The sequence below is a fragment of the Trichosurus vulpecula genome, chromosome 8 (genome assembly GCF_011100635.1).
Source record: "Trichosurus vulpecula isolate mTriVul1 chromosome 8, mTriVul1.pri, whole genome shotgun sequence".
NCBI lineage: Eukaryota > Metazoa > Chordata > Mammalia > Diprotodontia > Phalangeridae > Trichosurus > Trichosurus vulpecula.
In genome coordinates, this window is record NC_050580.1 from 10,244,949 (window position 1) to 10,257,764 (window position 12,816).

Consider the following 12,816-nt stretch of genomic DNA (forward strand, 5'->3'; position numbering starts at 1 on the left):
GTTTCTTTTACTAAGCTGTTATTGTCTTTTTATCATTTTCTTCCTTTGGTTTCATTTTTTTTTACCTTTTTTCTCTATCATTCTTATTTAATGTTGAAAATTGGTTTTTTAGGTCTTCTAGGAATTCCTGTTGGGCTTATATCCTGTTCACATTTTTGAAGTTTTGCTTGTACCTGTCTTGACTCCATTGTCTTCTGGGTTTGTTCTTGATCTTCCCTGTCATTATAGCTTTTTATGGTCAGGTTCTTTTTTTGTTGTTTGCTCATTTTTCTACCCTATTTCTTGATTTGGAACCTTGTGTTAATGTTGGGTTGTTTTCTCAGCTTGAGGCAGGAAGGAGGAGTTGAGGGGTTCTGTTTCAAGCTTCAGGCTTTTTCACACTGCTCTCTTCAGAGCTAGTTCTGAGGGTTTGGAAGTTTTTGGTACCTCCAAGATGATGTGATCTGGGGAGAGGTGGACTCATTTCTCTCTTGGTCTGCACTCTGGTCCTTACACAGGAAGGGTCCCTGATCCTTGGGATTGCAATAGATTCTGCTCCTCAGGGCCCTTTCTTCCTCGAGACCAGAAACAAACTGTTCCTTAAGGTCCTTGTTCCCCTTAGGCTGGAGGTGATACTGTCCCTCAGAACTTCTACTCCCTCGTGACCAAAAGTGCCCTTCTCTAGCTTAGAACTATGACCCAGAAATGGATATAGGCAGTGGAGTTGCCAAACAGCACCTGGTTCTGTGTCCACTGCTAGCACAGGAGTCCCCTATAATCTCTTCCTGACCAGTTGCCAGGTCCTTTTAATGTCTCTGGCTTAAGTGCTGCCAAAGCCACTTCTGCTTCTGTCTCCACCACCTAGTACTACCACTGGTGTTTTGTCCAGGTGGGCTCAGGGCCAGTCTCCTCCCCTGTGTCCTAGACCTCTCTTTCTGACCTCCTCTTCATCTTGGGCTAGAAGAATGTCTCACTCTGACTTTTTGTTGACTCTGCCGCTCCAGAATTCTATTTGAAGTGTTGGTTTAAAGTTGTTTAGAGGGGGATGTTAGGAGAGCCCAGCTGAATGCTTCTCTAATCTGTCAACTTGGCTTCACACCCAGGAGTCTGTATTTTTGATGAAGGAGAAGCCTGGGCTTAAAGATTCCTGTGTCGTTATATGTGATTGAAGAATTCTACATGGAGTGGTTTATTAAGTTTGGGCTGAAAAGAATAAGAAAGTTTGTATTCCTATATGATAAGTTAGATAACTTTTTAAAAATGATAGGAGGAAAGACAGATCCAAACATTGTAATAGTAAATGTAAATGAACCAGAGTCTGCAGTAAGAAGAAGAGGACTCCAGGCTGGATTTAGCAGTGACAACACCTGGCGTTACTGTGGCACTTCAAGGTTTGCAGAGCACTCTACAAATAGCGTCTCATTTTGATTCTTACAGCAGCTCTGGAGGGCGGGCCCTGTTATCATCCTCATTCTACAGCTGAGGAAACTGAGGCAAAGAAAGGTTAAAGGACTTGCCCAAATGTGTGCAGCAGTAGCTGTTTGAGGCTGAAGTTGAACCCAAGTCGTCTTGACTCCAAGCCCGGCATAGATTGTTTCCAAGAAGTGTATTTAATTAGGAAAGTTTTAAATTGATTCAGGTTGAAGGGGAAAACAAACTTACTGTGCTACCACCAAATCATGAAAATCATTACCAACAATGTAGATAATACTGAACACAATCATATTGAAAGCAGAGAACATTAAGAAGTTATCATACAGCACTTTATGTGGCAAAGTTCTATTTTAAATGAAGACATACCAGTTTTTAATACATATGTACCTTGTAATTCTGTAGTAAAACTTACAAAAGCTCACAGTCTCAGAAGAAGAAATAGCTTTTAAAGTCAATATAAGTAGAGGATTTTGACACCCAACGATAAAGACATAAAGAAAACAAAAAAGAAATTATGGAGCTGAATAAAATATTAAAGAAACTAAATTTAATAGATATTAGTTGGAAAGTCAGCATGAAGAGCAAAGACTCAGCATGTTTCTTAAACATACAGAGAATGTACAAAAACTGATAATGTCCTGGATCACAAAGTCTGATTAGATGCAGAAAAGTAGAGCTTTGCTTTAGGGCAGGTGCCAGTTGGCAGGGCCATGGGCATCCATTGGGGTGGGGGCTGCTTCCCTGGACACCAAGCTAGATGCAGGGCATTCCCAGGGAATCATAGAAGGGTCAGAGGAGTCAGAATCGAGGAATGGGAGGGAGGGAGTGCTTAGTTTGTTCTCTCCTCTTTAAGTAACCCAACTGAAGCATTTGTTTAGGTATTCCTGACCCCAAAACCCCAATGGGCCCAGACTCCTGCCCAGCCACATCCTGCCTCTGGCTGTCCAGAATTTGGATCACCAAGTCTCATAATAGGACTCGTATTTACAGATCTATCTTCTGTGGAAAATGACCATCCTACATGTAGCTGACACCCAACATGAGGACAGCCTGAAACCATTCATTTGGTTTCACCTGCTTCCTCTATGGAGATGGCTCTGTGCAGAAATGGACATTCCAGAGGGACAGTCAGGCTTTGTTTGTGATTACCAGGGAAAACAGGTTTAAACAAGTTCTTGTGGGGGAAAGAGAAAGTGTGCAGGATCGGCAAGAGGCAAATGAAAGAGGAAAATGTCTTGGTTCTTGGATTTCTTTCTGTTTTGAAATCCCTTTGAGAAGGCTGAACGCAGGCTAGTCCAAGGAAAATAGGACTCTAGATTGAGGATCAGAGGGGACATAGGTGATCTAGCCCAACCTCCTCCTTTTACAAACAGGGAAATGGGCTTCCCAAGGTAAAGGGCCCCAGGCCCGGTGACTCCACCTCCCACCAGGACCTTCGGCTCCAGCCCTGGAGCCTCTGAGAGGAGATGGGCTTTGACACTACCTTGGCCATTTCTACGCCACTGCAAACACGTCTGTGCACCCATGCTTGGCACATGGTACGTGCTTAAGAACTGGTTCATCAGTGCCACATGTGTAAAGCATTGAAGCATAGGTGGGTAACAAGCATTTATTAAGTGCGTGCTGTGTGCTAGACACTGTGCTACTTTCTGGGGATATAAATCTGAACAAAACAACAGCCCTTGCCTTCAAGGAACTTACAGTGTAACAGAAGAGATTGTGCACGAAGGGGAACAAGGAAACCTGGGGTGGACTTGGAGCCAAGAGGAAGGTGTCTGATCTGTCCCAAGCACGAGGGAATGAGAACAGCTAAGTGACTTGCCCAAGGTCACACCAGAGAAATGTGGACATTTGAACTCAGGTCCTGGGCCTCCAAGCTCTGTTTGATCGCCCAAGGCTTCCCTTTCTTGCCGCACAATTCTGTCCCCAGTGGCATTCTCAGAGGTCATTCTGTTGTTACTACCACAAGCAGTGAAAAGGCCCGAAGATGCCCTGAGGACAGGAGCTTCATAGGAGGCCGATCTCCTCTTAATTAGGTGGGGCTTCACTCTGCAGACGCCATCCACTGCCCCCTATGAGCTGGGACTGCTGGGCAGACGGAGGGGCCCAGGGGGGCAGCACGCCACAGAGCATTGCCCATTGGACATTCCGGAGACACTTCAGACCCAAGAGGACTCCTCCTCTTTCTTCTCAGACCTCACCTGCTTCTGCTGGAGGCATTGCCACTTTTCCTGTCTCCTAGGTTCCTGACCTCAGCAGTGTCCTCACTCCTCGCTCTCCCTCTCCCCATTTAGCCAGTCATTGCCGAGCATCCCTCCCCAGGGTCTCCTGCCCCTCACAGTTACCTTGGTTCAGACCCTCAGAACCACTCCACTGGCCCTTTGTCAAGCTTCCTGCTGACGTCTCCTGACCTCAGTCTCGCCACCGTACTCTAGGCCCTCTTCCGAACACAGACCTGACCAGAGGACCTTCCCACTCCCAGCCCCCTCCCCCAGCACTATTCAGCAGCTCCCTGTGGCCTCCAGGAGAAAATGGAAGCCCCTCCCCAGCCTGGCCCAGACTCCCTCCCCTTCCCATACACTGCCTTCTGGCCAGACTGGCTTCTCTGTTCCTCTTACTTCACACTCCACCTCCCATCTGCAGGCTTTGCACAGTTTCCTCCCACATGCCTGGAATGCCCTCCCTTTCCTCCTCAGAGGGTCGCTCCCTTCTTTGGGATACAGCTCAGGGGCCATTTCGAAGGAAGCCTTTCCTGAACCCCCAACTGCAAGGCCGCACCCACCCTCCACAACTTTACTAGTGTTGAACCACTTTGTATTTGTACTTAATCTGTTTATAATTAGTCTGTATCCAGTTAAGTCTCCCCTGTTAGAAGGTGGGTTCTTTGTGGAGCAGTGCTTGTTTCATTCTTTGTTCTTATATCTCCAATGCTTGGAACACAGTAGGTGTTTAATCGGTGCATGTTGATTGATTGCCTCCTATGTCTGCTTTCAGTTTCTGTTATCCTTGCACTGTCCACCTCTGTCTCTTCTCACCGGTATTCATACAGTCCCCGCCCTTACCTTAGCATTCCATTCAGTGTTTAAAAAACAAACCAGTGCTGCCAGGCCGTGAGTGTGAAATGGCAGCCTCCATCCCAGAGAGCTGACCAGAATGTGGGGCTCCCTTTCCTCTGTGCCTCTGAATGGGATGCAGGAGGCATTCTCTTTTCAAATGTTCCTTGTTATAATTATGAGCTGGACAGATAGGAGTATCTCACTGCCAGTGGGAGAACAGAAAAGGAAGTCTGCACCTGAAGCTGTGATTCACAATGCAGCCGGAGCCTGGGGGTTCGGGGTGCATTTCCCCTTTTGCGTGGTGGTTCTGACATTGTCCCTCTAGGCCGTATCCCCTTTGGAACCTTCTCTTCTGGTGTTTCTGTAGTGATTCATCAACGCTCTTCTCTCTTTTCAAAATGATCGCTATCGTGACCCCTTTACTCCCTCCCCCCACAAAAGCCCTCCCTTGTAACAAAAGTCATCCCGCAAAACACTCGCACATCGGCCTTGTTTGAACAAGTAGGTCCTGCTGCTCGGCACCTTTCCCCCAGCCGCTGTGGACGTGCTTCCTCCTTAGCACTGCACTTGGTATTGGTTGTGGTGTTGATTGACCACAGGCCCAGAGTCTCATGGTCATTTAACTTTAGAGGTTTGTCCTGAGCGGGCCACTTGCATAAATGGTTCTGCTTCCACTCACACAGGTGTTCTCAGGTCCCTTTGAATCCGTCCTTTTGGTCATTTCTTTTGGCACAACACCGTGCCATTACCTGCATGTGCTGTGATCTGGCCATTTCCCAACTGTTGGATCCCACCCCCACCCCCCCCCACCCCCGTGTCTCCAGTGACGCTGTCTTCTCACCCATCACCTGTAACCACTGCTCATGGGTTTTTGTGTTTTTCTTTGTGCTTCCAGGAGAAAAGCCGACGACCTTGCCCCTTCTCTTTCCTTGTGGGACCCTCAAAGGAGAAGCACTTCCCAAGATGCTCAAACAAAAAGGTCTCTAGGGCTGGTTGTCGGGAGCACCGTGCTGTTCTTCGTCCTCTGTCGCGTCATAGCCCCGTGACAGAAGCGGGCAGCCCTTCAAAATGGCGGGCCTCAGACGCCCACAGGTGAAGCTCCCAGAGGTGGCAGCTTCCCGTGTCGCTGAGAGCCGAGTCTTATGGACTTTGGGTCCAGACACTGATAGTAATCACTATAGCTTGCAAAGCACCTGATGTGGTCTCCTTTGGTCCTCACGGCCCTGAGAGGTAGGTGCTGTCACTGCTTCCATTCCACAGATGAGGAAACTGGAGGCAGACAGCGGTGAAGTTCCTTGATCAAGGTCACACAGCCAATAAGTGTCTGAAGCAGGATTTGAACTCAGGTCTTCCTGACTTCAGGCCCAGGGCTCCAGCCATGGTGCTGCTAGCTGCCCTTTATCTGTTTGTTTTAAACCCAAGATGCTGTACCCTTCCTTGGGGTCCTTTCCCTGGATCCTTAGAGCAGCTTTGTTCCTCTCTGTGGAAATGAATGGATCTGAATGCTCACAAAGATTGGGGGAGGGGACAAATGGAAAAGAAGTGAATGTTCTTAGAAGGTCCATTTTCCATCCTGAGCTTGTTGGTTTTGAATTCCTGGTGGCCTGGATAGAAACTGTCAGTGTAGCCATCTCTGACCCTTCATCTTTGGGTAAAAGTGCCCAGCACACAGTAGGCATCATAGAAAACCTTATTCCCTCTGCCCAGCAAATGGAATTGCTTATTTCAGTACCTGGCAGCCCCGCACACTAGGCAGCTTCCACAAAAACAAGAGCCCTCGCCAGAGTAGGAGGCCCACCCTAGAGGAGAGCGATGTGAATGATGTCAGGAGGGCCGGATCACATCTCTTAGGGGCCTTTGTCTCTTTTAATTGTTTCAGGTATTCCCCTGGAAAGCATCACTGTTTACCAGAAGATTCAGCATCCTGGGATACAGGACTCCCTGAAGAACTACTTTTCCTCACAGGTACGTCAGGTTTCTGAAGAGGCCTTCAAGAGCATCCATCCTCACTGGGGCCTGCTCGCTGCCCCTCGACCTTCCCTCGGCTTGGCAGTGCCTTGGGGGCTTGATCTTTCCAGGTCACTGTAGCATGCCCAACCTGAGAATGTTCTGTCTCCATAGGGCTCTGCAGGAGGCCAGTGGCACCCCGGGGGTGGGGGAGCTTTGCTGGTTCCCATCTTTGTGATACACACCGCACTGCATTTGTCATCATCTTAGGGGCTTTGAGGCCCAGAGTGGAATCATCACAGGATCTTTTAAGTTGGAAAGGAGCTCACAGATCACCTACATCAAAGCCAGGAAAAGGGCATGTGGGAAAGCCCAGAAGTACCCACACCTCCATCCCATCCCCAAATTGTATTTCTTTTGTACTTGCTTCTATTTGGGTGTGGTGTTTCCCCAAGAGAATCTGAGCTTCTCCAAGCATCTGTATCTGTATCCCCAGGGCCCAGCACCCAGTGGGGTCTCCCAAATGCTTCCTGAAAGGATGATTTCCTTGATCACTTCCTAGCACACCAAAGGGTCAGGTGCCAAGTGTGCATCTCACAACCCATCACACCTTCCCTCGCCATTCAGAGGCTCTTATCCATACCTCTCCATGACGTACACAGCCTGAGACAGTAAAGACCTTCTTAGCTGAGCCCAGCACATCCTGCTGCCCCTCACCCTTGCCATGGGGCAGGCCTCCCACCTATACAGGCCATCCACACCTGCCCTCGGGCATCCCTGGGGCTGTGCTCCAGCCTACTTTCACCTACCAGGTATCTTTCCATGGCCTTCTGGGCCAAGATTGTGATTGGCATTCCATGGTCCATAGCCAGAGAGCATCTCCATAAAGAAGGGATAGACATCTTGGGATCCCCAGGAGAATGGTGTTTCACAGGTGTACTCCTATCTGAAGGACCGGCCCCAGATTTTTTATCTTTGCTTCACCTGCTTTTGCTTGGCATCCCCAAAGTGCCCCGAGTGTGGTGCCTTGCACATAGTAGGCTCTTAATCAATAAAGGCTTATTGAATGGAATGGAAAATAATTACACACATACATTGTATGCTGAGGGCCTAAGCCCCTGGACTACCTGTCTGGGTATGTTTTTCACCCACTTTGTTCTGCCAACGTGGCCAGTTCAGCCAGTTTCCCCTGAATTAAATAAACATTAAGTACCTACTATGTGCCAGGCACTGTGTGACTATAGGTTTTATTGAGGTGGCTTTACAGCAGGAATTTTTTCCAGAATTCCCTGGGAAGTTTATGTTTTTTTCCAATCCCAAGAACAGTCATTCAACAAATGATAAATAAATATTGTGGTTCTCCTGAGAGAATTAAAGGTTAACAGTCAACATAGAGACATTACTGGTATGAAGGCATCCACTGATGACAAGTCACAAGCAAGAGCAGGAAACCCTGGCACATGGGGTCAGAGGTTGTGCTTTCCGGAAGCTGGGAGAAAAGTGGTCACATGCCAATCGGTCAGACTTAACTTGTAATTGCTGCTGCGGCATAAATGAATGTTCAGGGGCCTCTGTGCTGTAAACCATCAAGTGATTCTTGCAAATAAATCTCAATAAGTTTATATGCGTAGCATGCTTTACATAAACCCCGTGCACAGTATTCCAAGAGCCCATAAGTCCTCAGATTGGCCATTTCAACATGGAATTAACCTTGCTAGGAGATCTGGACATCACCTTGTTCAAACACTGCCCAGTAATGTTTGCGGGCATGTTCCAGTGTTTGAGATTCACTGTAAGTTACAGTTCTTTGTAAATACTACTAAAATGAATATTTCTTATTTATTTATAAATTATTTAGATGTCCCTAATAATGTGTAAAGAGTTGGAAGGATTTTAAGGAAAACAAAGAAAATCAGCCAGCTCGTTGCTATCCATGTTTTGAATCATTGTCACCATATATTGACTCATAAAAATGAACCGTGCATTCACGGCTTATATCTATTTGACAGAAAAACCTCTGCAGTTTTTTGTATAAACCCATCACAGAAAGATAATTCACTATTATTGTGGTCACTCATTTTAAAAACACATAAATAAAATGTTATGAAAAATCTAGAACACCATGATTTCAGGACTTGTCTTGCCTTAATCTCTGTCAGGAAATTTAGAAACACGGCTCTGCAGCGTCCCAGGGCTCAGCGGCCCTAGTGCAGTGTCATGTGCAGGTGGAAGGTTGGGATGGCCATCCACATTTGGGGACCTTCACCGGTGGAGGAATCATTCTCTTTCTGACTGCAGAGTACCTCCCAGAACACTGGCGTGGCCCATTGTGGAGCCCCATCTCTGAACTTTATGCCTCCCTTAACGTGGATATTCAGCCAGCTGCTGAACAAAGTTCCTTCCATGGTTGTTTCTGTCACAAACCCTTGCACCGTCACAGCCTGTGTAGGAGAGACACCTCGCTTTAAGCCTACACTTTCTCCTCCTGGGCCAAATGCTTCTTTTTGTGCTCCTCAAACAGCAGTGAGCAAGATCTAACACTCTCTTCATCTCTCCAGCAGTGATGTGATGGGGAGCGTTTGGTCTGTTGTAGAGAATCCTCTCCAGAAGCTCGTCAGCCTTGAGTTCTCGTGTTTTCAAGTGTATCCACATTGTGTGGTTGGGCGATTTTCAGAAACGTTTTATAGAAACCAAACTCTGCATAGGCTCACGGCTCAGCCGCTGCTGACATCATCACAGGCACCTTTTGGGGGAAGCTCAAAAGTGCCACATCTCTCCCATTCTTTTGGAATAGTCATTTCACGGAACATCCCGGTGCTTGGGAATGGATCAGCCACAATGAGAGTTTCTCTGTGCATTCTGTCTCCTAGGCACCATTCCTGCCTGGGCCCTCCCTCCAGGCTCATATCTACATGCCCTCAGGGCCCTGGAGCTCAGCATGGCCTCCTCTGTCTTGGGCTGACTCTTCCAGCAGCTTTGAAACTTCTCTAAGAAGTGGCAGCAGACTCAGCATTTCTGCTTTTGTCTAGTCCCTGATTTTTGGAAGTCAGTGGCTTGTTGAAACAGTTCACTTTTGAGCTGCTATCACTATGCACAGCCCCTGAAACTTTATTTTCTCCTTAAAATCTCCAATTAGATAGTTTAGCCAGCTGGTGACCTCATTACACACAGAGCCCATTGGAAATGTGTCCTATATCCATACGTAATTACTGTTTTTTAAGATAGAGTCCATTTCTTTCGTGGGTGCCCGGTTCTTTAAGGATGTTGACAAGTCTTTTGGCCCCAGCCCCTTTCATTTCTGGATCCTGAACCATGCTTCCATGCTTCCGAAAGTAGTTTTGACGATTGTTGCTCCTTGTGCTGTGTCCGGTAAAGCTCGTGACACTGCGCTGACCTCACCGGGCCTGGGGAGACGTCTCCCATCGATCAGCCAGAGAGATGGGGATTTGTCTTGTGTTTTGTTGCAGGGCGTTCCAGCCAGTATCACCTTCTTCAGTCCTTCTGGGCTCACACATGGCCTCAGCTACATTCAGGAGTTATCCGGCGACAGCTTTGACCAGATTAAGGTAAAGTTCCCAATCCCCGCTGTTGTTTTATTTAAACCTCGATCCATTCCTTGTTCTTGCTGTTAAGTAGGTCACCAGGATCCCCCAAAAACATTAGTGCTAGAAGGGACCTGAGAGGCCTCAAGTCCGGCCCCTCATTCTCCACCCAGAATCCCAGGGCCCCTGCACCCCACAGGACTTGTCCAGGTCCTAAGAGAGGCCTTCCCTGGCTCCTCTGAGCCTTGTGTTCCTCCTGGAAATGGTTTTGTGGGACTTTGTATTTACTGCTCCAGGTACAGGTCACGTTCGCTCCACCCCCTTCAAAGCAGGCACTATTTGGTTCTCTCTTGTACCCCAGTGGCTGTCCCATAACAGCTGCTTAAAAAAGGTTTGTTTCAGGGAAATGAATGTTAATTGTGTCAGTTTTCCTGGGGAAATCCAAGGCCTCGGCACCCCAGCTTGTCTGCCAGTGGTTCAAGGTAGTATTTGTGCTGGGGGGCTCTTGGCTGTGCAGGAGAGGGCTGCATTCAGTGTTCAGCCTGCCCATTGGGCTTTTCTGAGGGAAGAAAAGCCTTTTCTTGTCTTGCAGGTGTCTCCTCTGCCTCAATAGTGTTGCTGTGCAGAGCTGGTGCCCCAGGGTCCCTTGGAGCTGCAGACATTGAGGGCCCAGTGTTTGCAGCCCCAAGTTTCAGGGTCGGGGGAGGCCTGCAGGGAAGAAGCTGGGGAGGGTCTTTTTTGGCCTGGCACTATGGGGAGGGTGCCCTTGGTGCCCATGTTCAGATTTCATCACAGCTGCCATCCCCTTCCAGAGGAGTTCTGGAGGACACCCAGCCATAGAAAGGGGGGAAAGCTATGGTTCTGAAAGGCTGTTGGGGGAAGTGAATAATTCTCTAAGCATCTGACACACCTCTGCCTCATTAGGCTGTTGCTGTGTTCCTTGTTGGGGCACAAACAAGGCTCCAGGCTAGGTCCTGGCCAGTGTGACCAACGCAGCTCCTGAGTTTAAGCTGAGATTGAGGGAGCAAAGTTAACCTTAATATGACCCCTAAAACATGTCCCTCCCACGATTTCTGAGGAGCTGCTGCCCCCAGCAGAAGGGGAAAGCCCTTGTGGAGGCAGGTAAGAAGCAGCTTTGCTGAGGTCTGACCCCAGATCCCTTTGGGTTGCCATCATCCCCATAAGCAGATAGGTGAAGTGACTGGCCCAGGGTCACATAGCTCATGTCTGAGGCAGGATTTGAACTCCGGTCTCCCTGGCTTGGGGCCCAGCACTCTATACTCTGTGCCACATAGCTACAGTCCTTTAATCCCCTCCCCACCTCAGTTTCCCCTTGTGTAAAGTGAAGGGTTGGACCAGACAGCCTGGATGGTCCCCAGCACCCCTGGCTCTGTGATCCAGAGAATGATCTGCCCCAGGGGCTTTGGGGCAGTGTCGTCTTCCCGGCATGGTCTGAGCTCACACCTCTTTCACTCCTGGCCACTTCCGCACTGCCTGCCTCAGTCTCCTGTGCTGTAAAGGAGAATGACAACAACCCTTCCTCCCCAAGCTGTGAGGATCAAACGAGGTGATTCCTATGGAGTACTTAGCCCAGTGCCGGGCATACAGTAGGCACTTAATAAATGCTTATTCCCTTCCCAAACTGAGTCAGGTCAATGACAGGCACAGGGTCTGTCAGCTGGGAAGTATGAGCAATGGGCCTTGGACCCAGCTCCCCCCAGGCCTGGCTGGCCCTCTGGTGTGCCACAATTCCACTCTGTAGAAAGGGGTGAGTGTCACCCGTGGATGGCTCATGTCTGACACATAAGCCCTTCACGAGCAGCGTCACCACGCTTCAGGAGGCCAGGCCATGCATCTGCCCGTCTGCACATTGCCTTCATTGCCATCTCACGGCCATTCATTAAGCACCTGCTGTGTACCAGTGGAGGGGGTGGGCTTCAGAGACAGAAATGAAGCTGTCCCTGCCATCAGGAACTTAGGTTCTGCTGGAATTTAAGCCTGGTTTTTGCCATTTCAGTTTGCAGCCATAGGTCCAACCACAGCTCGAGCCATGGTTGGCGCAGGAATCCCCGTGAGCTGCACAGCAGAGAGGCCCTGCCCCCGCGACTTGGCCGCTGGCCTCCGGAAAGTGCTTCAGCCAGAGGGCCTGTCCAGCTACCGGGCCGCTTAGGCCTCCGTCCGCACTCGGCTCCATCCTGGGCCAGCTCGAGGGGGACAGATGGACTGGATCGGCATCCCTCTCCAACAACCAGGAGCTGGGGATGGACTGCCGGGCGGAGAGGAGGAAGTGGTCATGGTGTCTTCCGATTTTCACCACCTAGCTCCAGAACGGGTTACATCGCTTCCGCCCCACTCTGAATTCCACAGGCGAGGAGAAGGGACACATGCACGGAATTCAGTAAATACCTCGTTGGAATACATTATTGACAAGCATTTATCAATCCCCCATGGCTTAGGCAGAGCACGAGGTGCGGGGGATAAAGAGACAAAGGGTGAAGCGCACGGTGCCCGTCGTGTGGGAGGCGCTTAATAAATACCTGTTGACTCGCTGAAACAATTTCTGTTTTCAGAGTGCCCTGTTCGGTGCGTGTGGCCTGATTTCACCCTTTCCCCTTGACCCGCGTGGACTCTTTTTTTGTACTTTGGGGCTTTTATGAGTGTGTATCTTGACTTGTGGTTTTATGGATGAAGGAAGCTTCCGTTCACCTAGAAACCCACATACGGTCTGGGGAGAGAGAACGGGGGTGGGTGCTCATCATCACATGGCTGGCATCCTTCTCGTTGTGGGGGGGGATCTTTGGAATTAAAAATACCTTCCCAAAGATAAGTAGTGTGTCAGGGAAGCCGTGTGATTCTCC

General features: G+C 49.0%; 1 protein-coding gene across 5 annotated transcripts in view; it reads left to right on the forward strand.

The window, feature by feature from the left end:
* The window catches only part of UROS (uroporphyrinogen III synthase), a 49,814-nt gene extending 37,302 nt beyond the window's left edge, over positions 1 to 12,512 (forward strand). For all 5 annotated transcript variants that reach the window (XM_036734173.1, XM_036734174.1, XM_036734176.1 and 2 more), the window contains exons 8-11: positions 5,365 to 5,448; positions 6,349 to 6,434; positions 9,884 to 9,982; positions 11,976 to 12,512. In XM_036734173.1, the coding sequence (XP_036590068.1) occupies positions 5,365 to 5,448; positions 6,349 to 6,434; positions 9,884 to 9,982; positions 11,976 to 12,128 (422 nt within the window). In that variant the 3' untranslated portion in view covers positions 12,129 to 12,512. The remainder of the gene's footprint in view (positions 1 to 5,364; positions 5,449 to 6,348; positions 6,435 to 9,883; positions 9,983 to 11,975) is intronic.
* Positions 12,513 to 12,816: the final 304 nt, after the last annotated feature.